Source organism: Macaca fascicularis, chromosome 7 (genome assembly GCF_037993035.2).
Source record: "Macaca fascicularis isolate 582-1 chromosome 7, T2T-MFA8v1.1".
Taxonomy (NCBI): domain Eukaryota; kingdom Metazoa; phylum Chordata; class Mammalia; order Primates; family Cercopithecidae; genus Macaca; species Macaca fascicularis.
Window position 1 is genome coordinate 84,694,625 of NC_088381.1, and position 23,163 is coordinate 84,717,787.

At 43.5% G+C, this 23,163-nt stretch overlaps 1 protein-coding gene and 1 pseudogene across 1 annotated transcript; one reads left to right on the forward strand and one right to left on the reverse strand.

Moving 5' to 3' along the window:
• Positions 1-13,862: 13,862 nt before the first annotated feature.
• LOC102133862 (putative golgin subfamily A member 8I) lies at positions 13,863-23,159 on the forward strand. Its single transcript, XM_065547599.1, has 13 exons — positions 13,863-13,866; positions 15,130-15,248; positions 15,834-15,893; positions 16,077-16,157; positions 19,269-19,354; positions 19,511-19,602; positions 19,699-19,859; positions 19,923-20,054; positions 20,320-20,358; positions 21,726-21,801; positions 22,232-22,323; positions 22,578-22,796; positions 22,880-23,159. The coding sequence occupies exons 1-13, from the start codon at positions 13,863-13,865 to the stop codon at positions 22,979-22,981; spliced, it is 1,263 nt and encodes a 420-aa protein (XP_065403671.1). The 3' UTR covers positions 22,982-23,159.
• On the reverse strand, positions 17,185-18,858 carry LOC123574559 (uncharacterized; annotated as a pseudogene).
• Positions 23,160-23,163: the final 4 nt, after the last annotated feature.

Consider the following 23,163-nt stretch of genomic DNA (forward strand, 5'->3'; position numbering starts at 1 on the left):
TCAAGTATTCATTCAAATTGATGGATAAACCACATTTTAATTATATAAAAAGTGATATTTCAGGAAAAATAAACCTGGTGAAAACTGGAAAGAAGAATGTTGTTAAGGAACCTTTTACTCTACCAGCAATGTTGGAAAAGAGGTAAGTCGCTTATGGATTTCGAGCTTAATCCTAACTTCAACAAGAAGTAGTTAGGTAATAGAAAAATAAGAGAATGGATAAGTTAATTTTTTAGGAGTTTCTTCTGGCTGCCTAATGGAAAAAAACAAAATGGGGGTGAGTGGGAAGCAAAACAGTTCCTAGGAGGATAATTAACTGGTCATTTGAGTAATTCAAAAGAGAGATGTTGTTTGATTAAAACAGAATGGTGGTTGTGGACATGTGGATACAAGACAAATTTGAAATGTATTTTTGAAAGAAAACAATGAGACTCGTTAGTGGAAAGAATATGGGGCAGTGTGTCAGGCACAATCTGCTACACACCCAACATCAGAGTATCTTTTTATACTTAGCTTCCCAACATCAGCTAGGTATAAAAAATCCACTTGTCTTCAACGCCCTTCTTCTCTTTCAATAGAATTTGTTTTTTTTTTTTTTTTTCCAGCTAATGAGAGTTCAGTAGATCTTAGAAAGGAAATGATCCCCTGTCTCAGTTGCAAGGGATGAACTATGATTGTCTAATTGAACAGTGCCATGGCAATTGAATTCTTTTGGTCTGTGGTTGATCCAGAGTGGTCACCCAGCCTAATTCTGGAAAGGCGGATGTAAGCAAGTGAAAGCTCAGTAGGGTTTCTCTGAAGGTTTTTGCTTTCCAAATAGAAAGTGACAAACTCACCTGGCACGACTCTTCCCCTTTTTGTCCATACATGTTTGTTAGTTTCCCATTGCTGCTATAACAAATTAATACAAGCTTGGTGTCTTAAAATACAAAAATTAGTGATCTTACAGTTCTGGAGGTCAGAAGCCTGAAGTAGAACCCATTGAGTGAAATCATCTGGATGTTCCAGGGGAGAACCTGTTCCTTTGCCTTTTCCAACTTCAAGAGGCCACTTATGTGCCTTGGCTCATGATACCCTTCCATCTTTAAAACCAGCAATTGCTAGGTGAGTCTTTCTCACTCCACATCATTCTGCTTCCATGGCCACACCTCCCTATGTGAATCTCCTGGCTCACTGGACTCCTATGGTTCCATTGAACTCACCCAGATAAGACAGCTTAATCCCTTCATTTCAAGATCCTTAATTTAATCACATCTGCAGAGTACATCTGCAATGTAAGGCAACACATTCACAGGTCTGGGAATGAGGACTTGGGAGTCAACTCTGGGGAGGGGCATTTCCTACCTACCACAGTGTTTTTTAGTCATCAAATGTAAACATGAGGCCTGGGATCATCTGTCATCTTGTGACCCTGAGACAACTAACGTGAAAGACCATTCCAAAATGCAAATACTATCATTTACCTGGCCATGGAGCTGTTGTAGATGTATAACTCGGGACTTCTTATATGACATAGGTAAACTCTCTATTGTCCAGTCTTCTTAAACTTGGGTTTTCTTTTTCTTGGAGCCATCCACAATAAGGAAATGTGTTTTATGTTATGACCCAATAGAGAGCCATAATCCTTGTTTGAAAAACACTGTCCTAAGAATAAAGATTATTTAAGCTTTTTACTTTCACTTTTTTTTGTTTTCTGCACATTGTACTGCATTTTATTTGAGCTATGTAAACAAGGCAATATTCACATTTAAATTGCTTGTTAAAAAGACCTCTCAGCACTGAGCTCCATACAAACCTTAGCACCATCTGATATTAGTCAGCTACTGTTTCCTAAAATCCCCCTACTGTTTGTATTGAAGATTCTGTTTCACTCTGCTGTTTCTACTTTGTAGTCTTTTTTTTTTTAATTTTTTTTATTTTTGTAGAGATGGAGACTAGCCCGGGCTGGTCTCAAACTCCTGACCTCAAGTGATCCTCCCAACAACACCTCCTAAAGCGCTGGGCTTACAGGCATGAACCACCATGCCTGACCCACTTTGTATTCTTTCTGATGATTATCCTTCATCCTGCTGTCTTCTAACTGTAGTTCCCTCAAGGTATTTTACTTTTAAGATTTTTGACCAGGACCTATACTGAGAAATGCATTTTACATCAGAAGTTACCACACACATAGGGCTAATGTTTGGTTTTCAGCTATATTTTTGCAATTAGATTTTCTCTGAAAAAATAACTGTTATGTGGATAAAACAACTAAATTCCTATCAGATGTCAACCCCTTTGTGTGCTAGAGCCCACTGCCTTGCATTGTTTGAGGATTTGTTTATTTTGGACAATTATTCAATCTCTTTCCTGCATCATTAATTTCTTACCTTCTACAGGATTATGCTCTAAATTTCATTCTGTTGCACTCATGGAAAGAAGAAACTGGAGATGGAGGAGAGGGAGGAGGGGGAACTATGTCTGCAGCTCTACTCTAGTTCTCTGCTACCTTTAAAAGTAAAACTTATGGAAAGAGCCATCTATAGTCGCATTCTCTACTTCATCACCTGAGTTCCCTCCTCAGACCACTCTAATTGAGCTTTCATTGTCACTGCCTTTATGAACTTTTGTTAAGCTACATGCAGTAAAATCCAAAGGTAACTCTTCTGTTCTTGTCCAAAATGTCTTAGAAGTGTTCAGTGAAGTTTATTGCTTGCTTCTATGATGAAGGCTTTCTTCTCCTGGTTTCAGAAACCTCATCCTCTCCTTGCGTCTCCTTAGTCACTGAAACTCTCTTACTGGCTCCTCGGCCCAATCATGGTATGCCCCTGGGGCCTTTCCTGGGCCTGTACTCTTTTCTATATAGGGATAAAGCATTTTAAACCCATCTAATCCCTGGGCTTTAACCAGTATCTGTATAAATAGGACTTTCAATTCTATATGTCTCATTCTGAACTCTTTTGGAACTATGATTTGTGTAATCAAATACAGACTTGATATCTCCACATAATATAGAATATTGGAGGTACAGATTGCTTAATGATGATCTTCTTTGTCCACTTCATTTCCTGAAACTGAAATGTAGAGAGGTTGAATAACTTAACCAATTTCATGTTGCTAGTCAGAGGCAAAGCAGATATGCCTTCAACCAAAATTCAATCTGATTTTTACACTTTTATCTTTTCTCTCACTGCTGGTAGGTTTCACTGAACTGACAGAGATTTATATATTCCCCAATCTGATTATATTCCTGTTTATTGATTCAAAATTACCACTGCAATATTAAGTTGCGCTCTTTAAATTATCCCATCAAATAGTGATTGTTTATTCAGGCTTGCTGAGAGTCCAGATTATTTATGTAAATTTCAAAATCCCAAAGACTCAAATCTGATTTCCAAAAATATTTGACTTTAAGAGTATAGTTTCTTCAACTGAACTGTCTTTATTTACAAGCCTTTTAAGGATGAAGAGAAATTCCAGGTTTTGACACTCAGCTTTTATTAAAAAATGAATTTCCCACATAATATTTTTTCTCAACTGGGTCTTCATGCAATAATGTTAATTATCAAGATAAACAATCCAAAATGAGATTATAGGTAAACATCAAAATACTGAACAAATTCTCCATGATCATGGGGATGACTCAATTAAAGCAAATTGCAGCTAAATGCAGGGCAGCAATAAGGGAAACAGGGCAATAAGGAGATAAATTATCTGTATCAACAACAAAGTTCCAAAGCCAAAATATTAAGAGAAGTACAAATGATCTGGCTTTGGAAAATAAAACAAATGCCAACAATTTGGTATTACAGTGATCATGAATGCCAGGTACTTTGAATACATAGCATTTTGCATGCCAGATAGTTTACAGGGCAACAACAGTTACAGCAATGGAGGCTGTACAGTGAATGACTGCTGGTTTTATTTTCCCCTATAACAACATACCACTACAGTAACTCTGCATGCTTTCATCTCAGTAACCTCTAGAGGTCCTTTATTACAAGGTATCAGAGCACTAAAAAGATTTCTGGGACTTCATTGAGTTTAAAAAACGGATGCATATGCCTATTTTTGTAATTGTTAACAGATACTTTTTTACATGGGGCAGGTTTTGGCTACAGCTACTTTTATTATTAAAACACAAGATTTTCAAGGAAGAAACCTGATGCCCTCATTTTATGTTATCAGTTTCGGAAAGAAATAACAATTAAGCGTCAGTCAATTGCCTTCACTTAGGAGAGGGAAGAAGAAAGCATAGCCCTCAGACAGACTGGGAGGCAGGAGAGAATTATGCAAAACAGGAGGTTTACTAAGGTCCTACAGATACATGCCTGGGTTCTTCTAAAAATACCTTCACCCACTCTCAGATATTGGGCTTAGGACTGTAAAGTATTGAGCTCAGTTCTTGTGGCAACAGGACATAAGATTCTAAACAGTTTTGGTTTGAAATGGACTAAGGTTATGTGGAATTGCTTTAACAAGGGATGCGAACAAGTTATTCTTCACTGCCAACCGTTTGCCTCCACTTTTGCTTCCTAAGATGTAAAGCCATGGTTTCCTGAAATGATTTGTTGCATAGGTGTGCCTAAATATTGTGGAACACAACAGCATTTGCTCATTATTAAATGTGTCAGATTCACTATCTTCAGCTGTTTATTTTCAATGCTAAATTTGTTCCTGTGTCCTTGCCTCCACAGTTTGTGAGTATACTTCCTGGTTACAATTTACTAGTTAAAAATACAGTTAGCTGGGTGCGGTGGCTCACACCTGTAATCCCAGCACTTTGGGAGGCCGAGGCGGGTGGATCATGAAATCAGGAGATCGAGACCATCCTGGCTAACACGGTGAAACCCTGTCTCTACTAAAAATACAAAAAATTAGCCAGGCATGGTGGCAGGCACCTGTAGTCCCAGCTATTTGGGAGGCTGAGGCAGGAGAATGGTGTGAACCCGGGAGATAGAGCTTGTAGTGAGCCAAGATCTCACCACTGCACTCCAGCCTGGGCAACAGAGCGAGACTCCATCTCAAAAAAAAAAAAAAAAAGAAAAGAAAAGAAAAAAGAAAAAAGTTACAGGAAGCACTAATTGTACTATTTTTAGTACAATTAGAAAGACGTCGTACTCATTTCCTTCACACTCAAAAAGAAAATTGGTTTTATGATTTTGTGGCAAGGCTTGATCTAAGGACGGAATATAACTTTTCTGTTATCACTGTATATTAGTGTTCTAACCTCAGCAGATATTTTTCTGAATATATTTGAATAATTTCTTATACTCTTCCTGTCTTCTTCATTTTGTTAAAATAGATCAAGCCCAAGTATATTTGGGTTGTCTACCAATTCCAGTAGAGAATCTTGACTTGGAATTAGGTTACTTTGAAATATTTTCCAAAGTAACTCAATTTTACAGAATCAAACTGTACTTGTAGTTCATTTTATAGCTATGGAGAATATATATTTCTAATTTCCACTTTAGAGGGTTTTTTTTTTTTAACCATCACAACTAGGAATTTTAATCCTTTGTCTGAAAAATTATACCATACATATTTCCCTCAGCACCATTTGGTATGAAGTACTGCCCATTAGAAGCAAGCTGAACATTTTGAATATATATTCATCTCATATGGGATGACCTTGCTCAGTAGGTCATAATTTGAAGATCTATTACAACTGTGATTAACAGGACTCCTCCCGACCAGTATCTGAAATAAATGCAAATGGCCACCATAACACAACTACTTGGTTTTCATTTTAAAGTCTTTCTACTTAGAAACTAAGTACACATAGAAATTACACATCTCAGTCTGGCTGACAGACTCTCAGATGGGTGGGCCTATTACAATCTATGCAAACGGGAAGACCAGGTCACTCATTAAACCATGGTCCATACAAATGGTGCAATGGGTTTTGTCGCAAGGACTGATGGCTAGATAATTTGACAAAAAGGCAGAGAAGAATTGTGAAATAACAAAACAAAACAAAACAAAAAACAGATCAATGGCTATATAATTTGAAAGCATCACGTATCCTAGAAAGAAACAGTTTATGCTGTTATTTAGAATAATTACCATTTTCAATTAGCTGACGTTTCACATAGCTTTGGGACTATAGCAAGGCAATAACCCTCAACATCTAATCTCAGCCCTGCCTTTTGTCAGTGATCTCCTGATATTGCTTCAAAGGCAAATCCAATACTTTGTGAGCAATGGCTTTCTTTGTCATAAATAGCAAGTAGTGTGTAGAGTTCAAAGGAAGTTCAAGTGATATACACACTAAGGCAAATATCTCGTGTTAAAATTTCCCTGAGTATATGAATATTTTTTTCCTGGCTATTTCCTTAATGAGTATATACTTTTAATGCAATAGAGCAGTAATTTTATTGTATTATGATGACACTATAAAAACATAAAGGAGTTAAAAGTTCCAATGCAGATTTCTATCCCATCAGTGTCCATACAATTTACATAACTTTTTAAAGCTAAATTATAAAACTTAAGTATTCACATCATTTTATGATACTGTTTGAAATTTGAATGTATAGCATGATACATAGTTTAAAATAAATTAGCCATTTCCTATTTGAAAAATAAAATCCTCAATCTGTAAGAGAACACATAATAATACTGATGAGAATCATTTGTTTTGAAATGCTTATTTGGTCAGCACACCAGACCATTAGTCCAAAAGCACAGGATTAAGTCTTGTCTATTCAGTGGCCCATGCCATACGTACTTAGTCACGTGGTCCTCTGCCTGGTAGAAGACTTCAATCACTACACTGGAGCTGAAGAGAAACAGTGTGATTGAACATAAATAAAACATTGCAACCCATAAGTCCTGAAACATAAAACTCAAAGTCTGCATCTTATTGGTGACTGGTTAGTTGTATCATCTCTATTGGGCACTGAGGTATTAGTGATAATTAAAACTATAAACTTGCAAAAATATTATAAATGCATTAGACCTAATAAAGATCTAGACAATGGATGAAAATATGTGGTTTGTGCTGTCCAGAACACAATCCTTGGAATCTAGTTGTGAAATGCTGCTCTATTCCTCTTAATAATTTTTAGAAATATCATCAATATCTGTTTTTGACAATTTTTATTAAAGGGGCAAATGGTCATTAATGTTTTAGATCAGTTTTTCCATTAGATACCAGACAGAATCATCTAGGTACGAAAAGTCAATCATAAATAAGGTACTATTCAGTTAAACTGCTTTGATCACACAAAGAATCATGCTATTAGTTTGCATATTTCTTAAGATTTTAATTTCACGCTCTTCAGTGTGACAATTATATTGTCAGTTAAGTATGTCATTAGCAAAACTGGGAACCCTCAGACATAACGTTTCCATACAAGTCAAAATTAATACTGAGTTGATGTCTAAAATGCTTACACTTACAAGATTTATCTTACTATAGCTCAGTGCATTCTACTTTTTTGTCACTCTATATATTCATATACAAATGAGCAACAAAATAAAGTCATTTAAAGACAAAGAATTAAGTGTCTGTTAAACTTCTTAGGTGTTGTAAAGTATTCATCTATTGACCCTGCTCTCCTAGGCTCTGAACAAGTTGTTCTATTTGGGCAACTGGCAAGAGGTATTTGGATCTCCTGAATAGAATGCCCTAAGATATTCATAGGCCTTTCATAAGAAGAAAGGGTCTCAACACTTATTGAAACACTGCACATGAGCTAAGTTATGTATGTTATCTTATTTAATCTTCGTAACAACCTTACTAGCCTGAAATTTCCAGCAGACCAGGAGTAGCATTGGTTTTGCTCTACATTGTATCTTAAAGCAGCCAGCAAAATGGAAAGAGAACAAACTCCCAATAAATATTCCTAGAAAGAGAAGGGGATAGAAGTGAAAGGAAAGATAAGATGATATTATTGTACTCATTTTGAGGATGGAAAATCTAAAATAAATACAGAAGGAGTAATATGTCCAAGATCACACAGGAGGAAGTTATGGACCTAGCATTTCGTTCCTGATCTTTCAGAATCCCAAACCCATGGTTTCTGTACAAAATATGCTTCCAGTCATATATGTACCTTCATTTGCATTTTAAAAACAATACTTTATTCAAGCTAGCCACCAGCTAAGAGGGTCCCAATTATCTGGAATCTAAGTCCAAAGGAACACAATGATTGAACAGATGTGCTGTCAATATTTCTGCATCACTCACTTTCTGTAAAAACAGAACCACCTATTGTGGCAAGTCTGGGAACAGGTGAGCACTTATTTCACCCTCCAGCTCCATATTTTGAGTCTCATTGTGAATCAAGCATGCAAATGCCTGAACTTCTTTACTGTGATCTAACACATAGATATTCACGGAAATCTTCAGAAAAGTAATTTTTTGAATAAATAACTTTTTTTAATGAAGTGATATTTGAGCACTCTGGAGCACCATACAAATATAGGACAGACCGAAGGAATATATGCAGCTTAATTTGAGTTAGCATTTTTTGAAATTTTATATTGCAAAAGTATACACATTTACTGTTGTGAAATTAGAAGGAATTGACAGGCAAGGAGGGCGGTCTACAAAACACTCCATAGATCCACCATACTGAGACAATGCTTAATGCTTTGATGGATTTATTTATTTTATAGTTTCTATGCATATGCATGATTGTATACATACATGTGCATGGTTAAGTAGAAATGGTTCTCCTTGGTGTTCTGTTTATCCATTTATTGTTGTGAAGTAAATCCCCAAAGAGTACATTTGCTTTGCCCGAGGGAGTCTTTTGCTACATGCTGCTGTACATAATGAAAACTAAAAAAGAGGCTAACTTTTCAGCCTTGTGACCTTGTGGTGATTCAAACAGAGGCTTCATGGAAGGCAGATTCAGAAATGAACTTGGTGTGTGTGGGTGGTTATGCTTGGCATTATTGTTTGTGATAGTATGATAGGGACGATTTCAGAGTCCACCAACTGGGAACTGGTTAAGTAAAGTGTGGTACATCCAAACGATGCATGCTGTGCAGCTGAAAAGAAGAATGAGGAAGACCTCTGTAGTCAGGTAGAAGAATTCGGATCTATTGTGTGTGTTTTTTTAAAGGGAGAAGGAATGGTATTGTATGTGTGGTATGCTAATTTTTGTGTTGGGAGAGAAGAGTAGAATAAGAATATACATGTGTAATTTGCAAAGATACATTCTGAATGATATATAAGAAATGAATTAAAAGTATTTGGCTGTGGAAGGAGAATAAGACTGTGAAGGGGATTTTGCCCCATACTTTTATGGATAGTTATGTTTAAAACATTTCTGGACTATATATTTGTACACATGACCCTTTAAAAAGTAAGTGAATGAAGGAATGAAGTAGGATTATGAGAAAGAGATAAGAAAAAAGGATCTAAGGGGCTGCCCATCTTTTTAGTGCCCAGTGAATATTAATACATAACAATAGCAGCAAATATTGGAAGAGTAGCCCCAGGAGGGTGGTAGGGAGTCAGCCTTCCCTTTGTCTTTTCCTCAATTTCATATATTAAAAAATATATACACACACACACACACACACATATATACATACACACACATATATATATTCCGAGAACATTAAAAGAATTTGAAACAAAAATGTCTCCAGATCTCTTAAAATAAAGGGAAGATGGGACAACTTTATGTAGTGCACTTCCCAAAAATGGACTGGTTTCCCTTAAGAGACAGGGATTCTAGCCTACATGGGATACATATGGGAGAAAAACCAAGAAAAAGAAAAGAGATTTAAATATAAATAAATGAAAATAACACTTCTCCATGGTTATAAAGGAAATCACATTCTTTTTGTAATTCTTTGGATGACAAATATTAAGAAAAATCTTTAATTTGCCACTCAAAACATTCTGGTTTGTTGCTTTTTATACTTTTTTATGCATGTAAACATTTTAAAACATTTTAGAATCATAATAGATAGCCTTTTGTCACTTACTATATTTTGGACATATTTCTGTGGCAGTAAATATATCCTGGCATCATCATTTTTAATAGCTGGATGTATATTAATTCCTTTCCTTTTTTTCCTTTCTTTTCTTTTTCCTTTCCTTTCCTTCCTTTCCTTCCTTTGTTTCCTTCTTTTCTCTCCTTTTCCTTCCTTCCTTCCTTCGTTTCCTTTCTTTTCCTTTTCCCGTTCGTTCGTTCCTTCCTTCCTTCTTTCCTTCCTTCCTTCCTTCCTTCCTTCCTTCCTTCCTTCCTTCTTCCTTTCCTTTCTTTTCATTTTCCCCTTCCTTCCCTCCTTCCTTCCTTCCTTCCTTCCTTCCTTCCTTCCTTCCTTCCTTCCCTCCCTTCCTCCTTCCCTCTCTCCCTCCTTCCCTTCCTTCCTTCTTTTTTTCTCTCTCCAAATGCCGAAGTCACATTTCACTTAATTTTTGTCCTGCCAAACTTGAAAGTGTTTTAACTTAGTGATTTTAGTGTAAACAGGAGCAGGAGAGAATATAATTATCTAGGTCTTGTTCTGTCACCCAGGCTGGAGTGCAGTGCCGTAATAGCTACTGCAGCCTCAAATTCCTGGGCAGAAGCAATTTTCCCACCTCAACCTGCCAAGTAGCTAGGACTACAGGTGTGTGTCACCACACCCAGCTATTTTTAAAATTTTTTTGTAAGGATGTGAATTTCTTATGCTGCCTAGGCTTGTCTTGAACTCCTGACCTCAAGTAATCCTCCCACCTTGGCTTGTCAAAGTCCTGGGATTACAGGTGTGAACTACTGCTCCCAGCCGAGAGTTTAGTTTTGTTTGCTAGTGGTGTTCTTGGTATCTTTTCTTATTTGAGGCTTTGGTGCTAGTGCTGAAGCATTACACTCACCATCCAAGGTTTACAGGACTTTTGTTTTAATATGGAACAGATGGAACAGTTTAGTTCTGCATCTTTGCAGGTATACAAAATGTGCCTACCAGGACTCTGCCTATATCCATTGAAAGCAAGAAGTAATACAGTAAAACTTTGCCTGGCTAGAGGCTTTGAAGGAATGGAGTGTTCTGGTTGAATTCTATTAACTTGGAAGTATGAAGGTGAAAAAATTCAGAACTTAAATTTCCTTTGAATGCAATTTGAAAATATAGCCAATGATTCCACTTTTCTTCTCTAGTAAGTTTGGACATTCTGATCTACTTGGTGTTTTATTATAGAACTCCTAGTGTGCCTGAGACTTATTGTGAAGATACTTTTTTAAAACTTTAGCAGTAAGAGGATGTAAATGGTTTTGTGTGAGATCAAGCTGGATAAGAACTGATACCTATAAATATACTTTTTAGAGTAAACCTCTGATTATCACTTGTTTTCTTATTGAACTCATAAAAATAAAACACATTGGATGGAGGGTGGGAGTAGGAAGGAGAGTTATGTGTTATGTATTTTAATTGCATGTCATTGTTTCATATCAAACAGAACATATAGTATCCCTGGCTTTGGGCCTCCAGAAGGAAACACATTTTTCTACCTGCTGTATGGCAGAGGTTCTTAAATACCTGGAGGGATGGCTGCAGCACAGATTGCTGAGCCCTACTCCAGAGTTTCTGATTCACCAGGTCCAGGGTAGGGTCTGGGAATTTGCACTTATAAAGAGTTCTCAGGTGCTTCTGGCGCTGCTAGTCCAGAGATGACATTACTGAGAACCACTCTTGTCTACTAACTGTAAATTATAGAACTCTAGACAAAAGCTTGGTTTGATCTGGGATAAGAAGCACACAGGTTATGGAGCAAATCATGAAAGATTCAACCCTTGATCCCAGTCTCATGTGGAATTCAGGTAACAAGCAGTACACAGTGACATAACACAATTCTTGGTTTTCACGATTGTAAGTCATAGCCAAGTATGTGAGAAATTCAGTTTCATTTGCAAAGCTTAGAGAGGCCAGGTGATTCTAGAAAAACGGGCCTTGTATTTGTTTTAAACCGGTAAAGAGCTTTGAGTGCTTATTAAATTGAAAACTTCTAAAATTTACTTTGTATTTTATTTTATTTCTTTTGAAATGGAGTCTCGCCTTTTCACCCAGGCTGGACTGCAGTGGTGTGAGCTTGGCTCACTGCAACCTCCGTCTCCTGGGTTCAAGTGATTCTCTTGCCTCAGCCTCCGAAATAGCTGGGATTACAGGCACCCACTACCATGCCTGGCTAGTTTTTGTATTTTTAGTAGATATGGGGTTTCATCATGTTGGCCAGGATGGTCTTGAACTCCTGACCTCAGGTGATCCACCCGCCTTGGGCTCCCGAAGTGCTGGGATTATAGGCATGAGCCACTGCACCCGGCTCAAAAGCTTTGTGTTGTTACAGATATTAGACATTTATTGTTCAAGAAAAAAAAATCTTAATAACGTAGGAGAATAAGAGACACGTTTTTCCAAAAGAGAGAAACTATTGTGATTTTATCTTATTGGAATGTTGGATAATATAGTCTGCTTCATTAATCATCAAGCATGCTATGGATTTTCCATTTTTATAGGATCTGTATCTCAGTTATGGTAATACTGGTAATTTTTGTACTGTGTTTGAAGATGAAAAATACAGGCCACAATCACAGATCTTGCACAGAAGCTGGATAATGAAGATAGCTCTGGAAGAACACATAGATACACACACACAGACGCACGTATATATAAAGTATGCACACATATATTTTTTAAAGTTTTAAAGCTTTTAAAGCAAAAGCCAGCCCCTTCCCTCTCTCAGACTGGGCGGCCCCTCCATTCTCTCAGAGTGGGCGGGGACAGCGGTTGCCTGGGCAGCTTTCCTTGTGATGCCACAAGTCTCTCTGTACATACTACTGCCTGGCCACGCCCCTTTCCCCTTCATCTTTCTCATTGACCAATGGGCTTGTAGCATTAAGGCCACACCCCCTTTCTGCATTCTACTGGGGCCCTGGTTATGCCTCCTCTGGCTCAGTCCCACAGCTGCCCGGTAGGCGACTGGAGGTGTTGATCAGTGCTCGCTGGGATTTCGCTGACGTGGCCCCAACCCCACCTCCCTCCCCACCCCGTGATGGCAGAAGAAACTTGACTGAACAAATTGGCCACAGCAAAGGAAAAGGTAAAAACGCACCAGGTCATGGTCCCCCAACCCAGCCACAGCTCCCCTCTGATGGCAAGACCACTGCCAGCGTCCTTACCACTCCTGAGACTCACCTGACTGGGACCTCCAACACCGGCGCCTCTGGGGTCCCCCCACCAAAGTCTTGTCAGTCAGCCCTGCCCCTTCAGCAAGCAGCCCAGTCCCTGCCCTTGCCAATCACCCCAGGTTGACTTTGGGCAGGTGACTCCTGGGGCTCCCTGCTCCATTACGGGGCCCTCACCTCCTGCTGCCCCAAGCTTGACCTCCCTAGGCTGTTGGGCTCGAGTCTCCAAGGACCTGAGCCCCCCAACCGCAGGCCCCACCCTTGTCAGTTGTCCCTGGGTGACTTTGGGCTGGTCACTCTTGGGGCTCTCTGCTGCGGACTTTACCGTCCACTCCTGCTGCCTCAAGGTCGACCTCCCTTGGCTCTTTGTGCTGACGTCTCCAAGGACCTGGGTCCCAACCCTGTGTTTCCCTCCCCCATTGTGGAGTGGTGACTCAGACATCGTACTGATGTGGTCCCTCCCCCCGACCAGGAGGAGTGGAATGTAGTGATGTCGCAGTCTGCCTAGGAACTGTCATTACTGCAAGACCAGCCACTGATCTTACAACACAGTCCCGTAAACATTCTCGCTCCATTTCTGGTTCCTCTGGTCACAGCACAAATTTCCAACTGGAAGGGGAATGGAGACTATGGGACCTAGGAGCAAGAGGTTTCAGGCTGCCTTACTCCCTTCACATAGACATTGACAGTGGGAAAAGCCTGCACTTTCCCGGTGAGCTCAAAATATGGACATTATCTCTGGGTGGCAATGGGGGAATGGGTTTGGTTTGGTTTTTCTCCCAGGCTTCTACTTTCCAGAGAGATTTTAACATTTTTTTCTGAGTTCTCCACCTCATATTCTAATTCTCCATGGTTCTGGGACCAGACTGCCCTTCATTCACTGGTCTCTGAAGTGAGATTTGCTCATCTTCTGTGGGATAGATCTTGGGAAACTGAACTTGACAGCTTGAATCTTCCTCATATTATCTGAACCTTGGGTACTTTGAGTGCCACAGGATAAATGTGGGACATCTTTCTGAAGCATCAGTTTCTGTTGATTCTCCTGAGATCAAGAGAAAAAACATTACTGTACTTAGGGATGACAGTCACATAGGTTTCTAAGAGTATACCAGACTTCTCTCTGAAATGAGGTTTGGGTTGCCTTCTTTCTGATAAATTCCCAGATTTAACAGAAAGGCTTCCTTCTGCCATGAGGACACATTGATATAGAAGTTTGAGAGGTACTGGTGCACTGCTTCACACTAATAGACAAGTGAGGATGTATGACTCTAAACCATGCGGCATACAGTTCCTGCCTACTTAATGTTTACTTTTTTACCTCTGCTTCTGGTTTTGGTCCCTGGCAGCTACTGATTCTCGGCAAAACCCCAGAGCTTGGAGTCAGAAGACTGAGTTTCAAAGTTCCACTATCACCTTTTTCTTTCTCTCTCTCTCTCCCTCCCTCCCTCCCTCCCTCCCTCCCTCCCTCTCTCTCTCTCTCTCTCTCTTTCTTTCTTTCTTTCTTTCTTTCTTTCTTTCTTTCTTTCTTTCTTTCTTTCTTTCTTTTTCTCTCTCTCTTTCTTTCTCTCTCTTTCTCTCTCTCTTTCTTTCTTTCTCTCTTTCTTTCTTTCTCTCTCTCTCTTTCTCTCTCTCTTTCTCTCTCTCTTTCCTTCCTTCCTTCCTTCCTTCCTTCCTTCCTTCCTTCCTTTCTTTCTTTCTTTCTTTCTTTCTTTCTTTCTTTCTTTCTTTCTTTCTTTCTTTCTTTCTTTCTTTCTTTCTTTCTTTCTTTCTTTCTTTCTTTTTTTCTTTCTTTCTTTCTTTTTTTCTTTCTCTCTTTCTTTCTTTCTTCTTTCTTTTCTTTCTTTCTTTCCTGGCCATGATATCAATCCCTCTTGGTCACTAACTGATTGTGACAACACTTTGTACAGTGGTTGGTGTCATTAAATCAGATGGTGTATAAGAGTATTTTGTAAAAACTGTAAAGGAGGATGTGGCTGTAGGGGCTGATAGTTCTCATGAGTATTACTGCTCTTCTTTCCCACAGTTAAAAAATATTGGCAGAGAAACAGCCCTGGAGTTCCAGCAGGAGCAAAGAGGAACAGGAAAACAAATGGCAGTGGCCCTGAGACAGCCACTGCTGATGGTTGCCACTCACCTGGAGATGTGAGTCTTGGCTGGCCAGGCTTCTGGGAACAGGGGGCCCAAGGAGCAGTAGAGGGTAATTGTTAAGATTGGAGATGGACTGTTAGGTACTGGTTAAGAATTCTGGGTTTGAATCCTGCCTCTCCGTCTGCTAGGGATATGATGTAGGGCAAGTTGCTTGAACTCTTTGGGTCTCTCTTTTTACATCTGTATAATAGAGGTGGTATTGTTTGACTTCCATTTGTGAAGTTTAAATGAGATTTGTTATTGTTGTTTTTATGTTAATCCCTAGTACATGACCTGCTGTAAACACCCAGGACACCCAGGATATTGTCATTGCTGTTTGATTTTCCTCATCCCCAGTCTCAAGGGGAAACCAGGACAATGAGAACAGTCACTTGCCATCAGGACTAACTGAAAGGGTCCCAGGGTGGGATGGAGGGAGATAAGAACCATGAGAGAAGTTGGCACAGAGGAGTTTTGGGAGAAAGGGTCCAAGATAGGCAGAAAAGAAAATGTTGCCAGTTGATGGGGAAGAAAGGAAGTCAGAGGGCTTAGACACTGAGGGGGTCAGAACATCTCCATGTACACTCTTATCTCTTGTAGTCAGCAACAGGTATCCACAGGGAGGGCCCTACATCATCTGCTTCCCTGAAGGATCTGGAGGTAAGTGGCTCTGGGTGGAGGTGCAGTGACCCTGCAGGCCAGCCCTCCAGCCTCCTCCCACAGTGGGGACTGGGTGCCCCTCTGCCAGTTGAGACAGCCCACACACACTCTAATCCTAATGATTGTTCTCTCTACCTCTCCCCCGACTCCTCCTCCACCTCCTTCTCACTGCATGTGCCTCAGAGCCTGTGCCAAGAGCTAGCAGTAGTCCTGGACTCAAGGTCCGTAAAAATCAGTCAACTGAATAACATCATCAAATCTCTGGTAAGAGTCCAGTGGGGTTCCCTGATTCCACGCTGCCAATATTGGGCTCCAGTTTCCCCTTGGGGCCCTGAAGAATGGGACTGGGGTCCCCTGGTGTCAAGGGCAAATAGGGAGTTGGGGAACCCAGGCCTCAACTGGAGGGAACCCAGAGCATGCAGCATGGCTCTTCTTTTGCTGCCCTCTTTGCTGACTCTCTCCTCTCCAGTCACCCGTGCTCCTTGCTACACATGCCCTGGGGTTGTTGCCCCTCGGGGAAGTGCTAGCCTGACTGGTTGTCAGGGGCCCCGTATTTCTGCCATGACTCAGTCCCTAATTTTCTCTTTGATTCTGGACAAGCCACCTCTCCTTTTTGAGCTCATGTTTCCAGAGGAGATATGGAGTATCAGAGTATCTTTCTGTTAGTTCTGAGAGTCAGAGATTTAAAGGCCCCCTACAGTGGAAATCTCAGTGCCAAGGGCTCCTGTCTGTCCTTTTCCATCCTATATCTGCTGTGAAGAACCGTACCTGGCCCATATGTGCTCAGAAATGTTTATTGAATGAACGCACTTTTCTAAATCACAAGCTGGCAGAAGGGGAGCCTTTCCCAAACTCTCTCTCTAGAGGTTTATGTTACTCTCTTCTCAAGAGATTACAGATTCAGACTTTGAGTTCTGTGGCTGTGGTTGAAAACCAACAAAGACCAAAATCCTCTGTCCTTGGGAGCTTGAGGAGAGTTTACCAGGTAGTGTTCCCTTTGGGTCTGAGAACTTTGTCTTTAAAATCCATCCCTGGCCCTGCCTACCACTTCCTGGTCTGGGGAATAGAGTTGAGGGGGCCACCCTCCATCATCTTAATTTGACTCTCCCCACAGAAAGAACAGAAGAAACAAGTGCAACATCAGCTGGAAGTAGTAACGTGATTTCTTTGTTTGCTCGCGACGTGACTGCTGGGTTTGGGGGGGGGGGCACTCAGATGTAGAGGCCCAAGTCTCATCTCACCCACTCCCAGCCTGGGGAAGAAGGCTCACCCCTCAGATTCCACCCCATCCCTACAGGGTCCCTGATAACCTGGTCCCATGGGTGGGCCTGTCCTGGGGCATTGGTGGCATTCTGGGGGCCTGTCTCTTGCTGTGCCATCTCTGCATCCCCCTGGTAAGAGCTCTGTCTTCCTCTTCCTATAGGAAAAGAAAGCAAACAATGAGAAACAAAGCCGAAAGGGAGATAGAGGTGAGTGGAGGCTGTGCAGTTCCCTCCTGTCCTCCGGAGAATGCTTCTTTCCTTCTCTTTCAGCACTTGCTTTTCTCCCAAAGGTTCAAATCCAGAGATTGAACACACAGAAAGGGAAACTAAATACAGACCTATATCACATGAAACGTTCTCCCAGATACTTTGAATGTAGGAATTTGGGCACCTTGTCATCCTTCAACCTGGCACTTTGACATGTCTTTAGGGGGAGTTCTTTGGGCCCCGTCTCAACTCTCTCATTACAGATGAGTCCAAGGATCTGGCCGGCCACCTGCAACATTCATTGCAGTGTATAGCAGAGTTAGAGCGGGCTCTCTCTGCTGTCACTGCCACACAGGAGAAGAAGGAGATCAGTGTGAGTTCAGCCACTTGTCCTGTCCCCTGGCAGCTTGGCTTCCTAGATGGAGGAGTGAGCCTAAAGCTCCATTCTACAGGATGGAGTGTCCTGCCCAGAACACAGCATGGCCTTTTCCCTCTGCTTTTGTGTGTGGTTGTTAGAGCAGCCTGGGGCTGAGTCAGCTGCTGTGGGTGAGTTGGGGCCCACTGTGGGGAGCGAGCACTGGACGCAGAGCTTGGAGGCCAAGTGCCTGCCCTGCCCTTACCTGGCTGTGGTCTTGGCCAAGTCTTAGGTGGGGTATTGGGTATTTGTACTGCATAGGAACAGAAGAATACCTTTAATATGTTACCACTTCTGTAGAGAGAGGAAATGTGTGTGTGTGTGTGTGTGTGTGTGTGTGTGTGTACATACTATAATAGACATAAAACATGTCTGTAAGCATTCATAAAAAACTCAGGAGAGAGCAACAGGGTGGCTGGGAGACACTTCCCTTCTGTACCTTCTGAGTTTTGGACTATGCAAATGTATCATCCTTTCAAAAAGTGAACAAAATATTAATTTTCCCCTTCCTATCTGTGCTCCCACCCCCAGCAAGAAAAATGGGCTTAGAGAATCGGATAGACCTGGGTGTTCAAATCCCAGCTCTGCCTAAGTGATCTTAGGCAAGCACTTAACCTCAAATACTCCATGTTTTTTCATCTACACAATAGAGGTAATCATAGTAACTGTCTCCTATGGTAGTTGCGAGGATTAAATGGGATTGCCAACATGGTAACTGGTGAAGCACTCAATAAAAGTTCAAACAGTGGTAGCAATAACAGTAATAACAAAGCAATATTATCTGATCTCTCTGGACCTCTGTTAGCCAGCTGTAAATTCAGTCTCTTTCCCTGTCCCTTCCAACTTGACTGAGTTCTTTTAAAAACCAGACCACAGGCTTGGAAATGCCTTGATCTTTACTGACCAAGTTGTATACTGAGCCAAGCCCAGCCCTTTTACGGGGCACAGTGTGGAATGGCCCAGGCTCCTAAGATTGAAACTTCTCACTCTTCACCATCCAGAACTCGAGCCACAGTAAAGCTGTTATTGAGTGGCAGTTAGAGTGGTCCGTATGGGAGCAGGCACTGCTGAATGCACACATGACATGGGTAAGGTTTTGCAGAGGGAGGGATGTGGAAGGAAGATGACCCCAGGTGGCCAGGAGCAGGTGAGGACCAGTGACGGCCCTTCCTAACTTCTGTGCCCATTCTTGCAGTTGAAGGAGTTGCTTAAACAAGTCCAGCTAGAGAGAGATGAATATGCTCAACACATAAAAGGAGAGAGGGCCTGGTGGCAGCAGAGGATGAGGAAAATGTCACAGGAGGTGAGATCTGACCCTTCAGCCCCCTACCTTCGATAGGTCACTGGATCTTTCTGGGCATCTGTAAAATGAAAATAGTACAGCCAGAGGTGGTCATGGGCTTTGTGGAGGTGGGAGCAGAGAGGGAGATGGCAGCCTGTCCAGCCACCAGCCCCTCTCTCCAGGGCCCTTTGCCCCTGTGCTTTGGGCAGGTTCGCACATTGAAGAAGGAGAAGAAGCATGATACACATCGGGTAGAGAAGCTGGAGAGGAGCTTGTCCAAACAAAAACCAGAGGGGTAAGATGGGGCTGGCATGACCTGGGAGCAGGCCTGGCATCAGACGGCCCTGGGGGTGGCTTAGAGTGCCCCAGGGAGGTGAGTGGATGGAAGGGCTTTGAGGCAGAGGAAAAGAGGTCTGTGCCAGGAGATAGCAAGTCTTGTCGTCTCCATAAGCCTCAGTGTCCCCATCAGCAAAGGGGGCCCATTGTCAGCCACCCACAGTGCTCTCTATCTGAAAGTGGTTCAGAAGATTGCCTACCATCTGAGTCCGAGGAATTATTAGCAGTAAGGCCAAGTTTGGGGAGCCTGAGAGGAGCTGTGCACTAAGAGGAGGGTTTTTTGTTTTGTTTTGTTTTTTTGAGAATCCAGAGGGCCTTATTGCCTGCTTCCTTTCTCAGCTGAACCCCTGCCTCTGGAGCCTCCAGCAGTGCCCTCTGAGGTGGAGCTGCAGCATCTGAGGAAGGAGGTGGAGAGAATGGCAGGAGAACTCCAAGCCCAGGTGGACAACAATCAGCGCATGAGTGTCCTGATCTGGGGGCAAAAGGAGAGGCTTCAGCAGCAGGAGGAGAGGCTTCAGGAGCAGGAGGAGAGGCTTCAGCAGCAGGAGGAGAGGCTTCAGCAGCAGGAGGAGAGGCTTCAGGAGCAGGAGGAGAGGCTTCAGCAGCAGGAGGAGAGGCTTCAGCAGCTGGCCGAGCCACAGAGTGGCTTCGAGAAGCTGGTGTGTTGCCCACCTGGGGAGCCTGCCCTCCTCCCTAGCCCTCCAGGCCTTTGTTTCCCCACCTGTAAAACGGGGCAGTGTAGCCCTCACGTGAAATGTTACTTCTAAAGGCACCTGTGAGCCAGAGCCCTGCTCTGGAGGCTGTGGAGAGAGGGGATGATTTTTCTCACCTGCCTCCATCCTTCCTGGTGCCATGGGAGGCAGACACCAAGTTCTTGGTTCTCCAGCTGCAGTGGGTGGCTGCTGATTGCTTCTGTCTGTCCAGAACAATGAGAACAAGAGCGCACTGCAGTTGGAGCAGCAGGTAAAGGAGCTGCAGGAGAAGCTGGGTGAGGTGAAGGAAACGGTAACCTCTGCCCCATCCAAGAAGGGCTGGGAAGCAAGCACCAGCCTCTGGGGAGGGGAGGTGCCAGGCCAGAGCCAGCTCCAGCTTTGGAGCAGGTGACCCCAGCACCCTCCAGGGCAGTCCTGTGACTGTTTCTTGCTTCCTGCCCTCTGACTATTAGACGTGTGAGGCCTGGGCTCCTCCCAGGTCTGGACATCATCATCCCAGGTAGAGGCATGGAGCCCCCAGTCATAGGGGAAGAGACAGTGGTATAAGAGGCTCCTTATTCCAGGCACGGTGGCTCATGCCTGTAATCCCAGCACTTTGGGAGGCTGAGGCAGGAGAATCACTTGAGGTCGGGAGTTTGAGATCAGCCTGGGCAACATGGTAAAACCTCATCTCTATCAAAATTACAAAAAAAAAAAAAAGCCAGGCATGGTGGCACATGCCTGTAATCCCACCTACTCAGGAGGCTGAGGCATGAGAATCGATTGAGCCCAGGAGGTGGAGATTGCAGCAAGCTGAGATTGCACCACTCCATGCCAGCCTGGGCCACAGAGTGACACTCTGTCTCAAAACAAAAATGCTCCTTAGATTAAAACCGCATTCCAGCCTCGGTTCCACTGGTCACCATTCAAATACTTTGCATCTCTAAGTCTCTGTTTGTTTAACTTCAAAAGGAAGTTATCATTTTCCTTACAGAGGAGTTGAGGATTAAATGAGATAATAGTTGGAAAGCATTAAGGATGTAGCACACTTAGCAGATGGTGGTTGTCTCTCACTGCTTTTCCACCAGTCTGTGGCCTACAGTTTAAATGGTGAGAAGAGAGTATGCGATTTGAGGCTGGGGAAGGAGGCATGGGGTTCTAGGAAAAGGAGGCAGTCACTTAGGCCCAGAGCAAGGGGCCAGGGCCTGGGCAGGTGACAGAGCCCCACATTTCCCTGGCTACCCTGTTAATGGTCCCAGAATCTGGAAGCCAGCCACCACATGCCCTCACACCCAGCATATTCCTGCAGGTGAAGCTGAAGAGCCAAGGGGCTCAGAGTCTGTAGCAGCAGCCAGACCATCACCTGGGTCACCTGCAGCAGTATGTGGCCACCTATCAGCAGCAGGTGGCCGCCTATCAGCAGCTGACCTTTGAGAATGAGGTGCTGCACAGGCAGTTACTGCAGCAGACCCAGCTAATGAACCAGCTGCATCACAAGGAAGCTTGGGGCAAAGTGGTGGCCAACCTGGCCCACAAAAAAGTTGCAGGAGACCCAGGGGAGGGAGCTGCTGAGGCTGGGGCCCTAAGGGGGACAACCTGGCAAACTCTGTGCCTTCTCACCCTTTCTTGGCCCCTTAGGAGCGCCTGGAAACCTCCAGCCAGCAGAACCAGCCCTTACAGGCCCAGCTGAGCCTCATGGTTCTTCCTGGGGAAGGTACGGGAACCTGCTCAGAGGAAGAGGAGAGAGCCCCAGGAGGAAGGGGGCACTGTTAGCAGCGCAGGATTGAGGAGTTGGAAGAGACCTTTAGAACAGCTGGTCATTATGCTGACCCGGTGCCTGCACTAAGTTCGGCATCAATATGGTGACTTCCTGGGAGTGGGGTCCAGCAAGTTGTCTAAGGATGGCTGAACTGGCCCAGGTCAGAAATGGAGCAGGTCAGAACTCCAGCACTGACCGGTAGTGGGACTGTGCCTGGGCAGTATAGCAAGATCTTTGTCGTTAAAAGTAAAAATAAAAAACAGCAGCTTATTCCTCTCTGGGTAGGGACTGGCTCAGGGTTATACAATGATGGTGGAGGTAGAGGTGGGCCCACAGTACCTCCCTTGTTAGGTTGTCTAAGGACCCTTTTGGCCACCCCCCACAGGAGATGGAGGAGGACATCTGGACAGTGAGGAGGAGGAGGCACCTCAGCCCATGCCGACCGTCCCGGAGGACCTGGAGAGCTGGGAGGCCATGGTGAGCCTGACTCCCCCTGCACCCATTTTGCCACCTTCCTGTGTGGTCCCTCCAAGACCCCTTTATGCTCTTGGTTTCCCTGCCTTCTGATTTCTCTGGACCCTCACCCCTTCTGGGTGCCAGTGGTCAGACACCATTTCACCTGTGACCAACAGGTGCACTCTCTGAGGCCCCAAGGGAAGGGGCTGCGCTCCACCTCTCTGCCCGTTTGTTCTGTGTATGCCCCTACAAGAATGCTCACCTCTTGCCCTCAGGTGGCATTTTTCAACCCCGCTGGAGCCAGTGCCCAGGAGGAGCAGGCACAGTTCCGAGAGCAGGTGACAGAGCACAGAGTGTGCTGCCAGCGCCTGGCTCACCTGGTGTCCTCGGCCCAGCAGGAGCCAGAAGCAGTGATCCCAGCGCCAGTGACTGGGGGTGAGTCTCTGAGTGGGGAGACCCACCGGGTCCCGCAGGAGGTCATGGAGAAGCTGGAGGTGAGTGAGTCCTGGCATGGTCCAAGAAGGGCAGGGGTGGGACAGATTGCTGCCGCGATGTGACACCATTATTTTGGCTCCAGAGCGGCCTTATGGACCTCCTGGAGAAGGTGGACCTGAGGGAGTGGGTGGAGAAACTACAGCTTCGATTCATCCAGAACTGGAAAGACAGATGCCATCAGTGAGCTGGAGGCCAGGGCATGGCAGTGGGAGCTGCAGGGCCAACGGAGGGGCCTCAGCGTCTGAGCCCTGTTGTCCCGAAGGAAAGTTCATCACATTATAATAGAGCCGGGGGTAGTGCCAAAGATGCAGCACCAGGAGGCCATCAGGCTGGCCCAGGACAAGGAGGAGATGAATGTAGGGTGTG

Excerpts from the sequence above, each read along its gene's own strand:
- LOC102133862 (XM_065547599.1), top strand. Across the intron at positions 20,359-21,725 it reads CACTGCAGTTGGAGCAGCAG|GAGCGCCTGGAAACCTCCAG; the intron begins GTAAAGGAGCTG and ends TTGGCCCCTTAG. Across the intron at positions 21,802-22,231 it reads CATGGTTCTTCCTGGGGAAG|GAGATGGAGGAGGACATCTG; the intron begins GTACGGGAACCT and ends CACCCCCCACAG.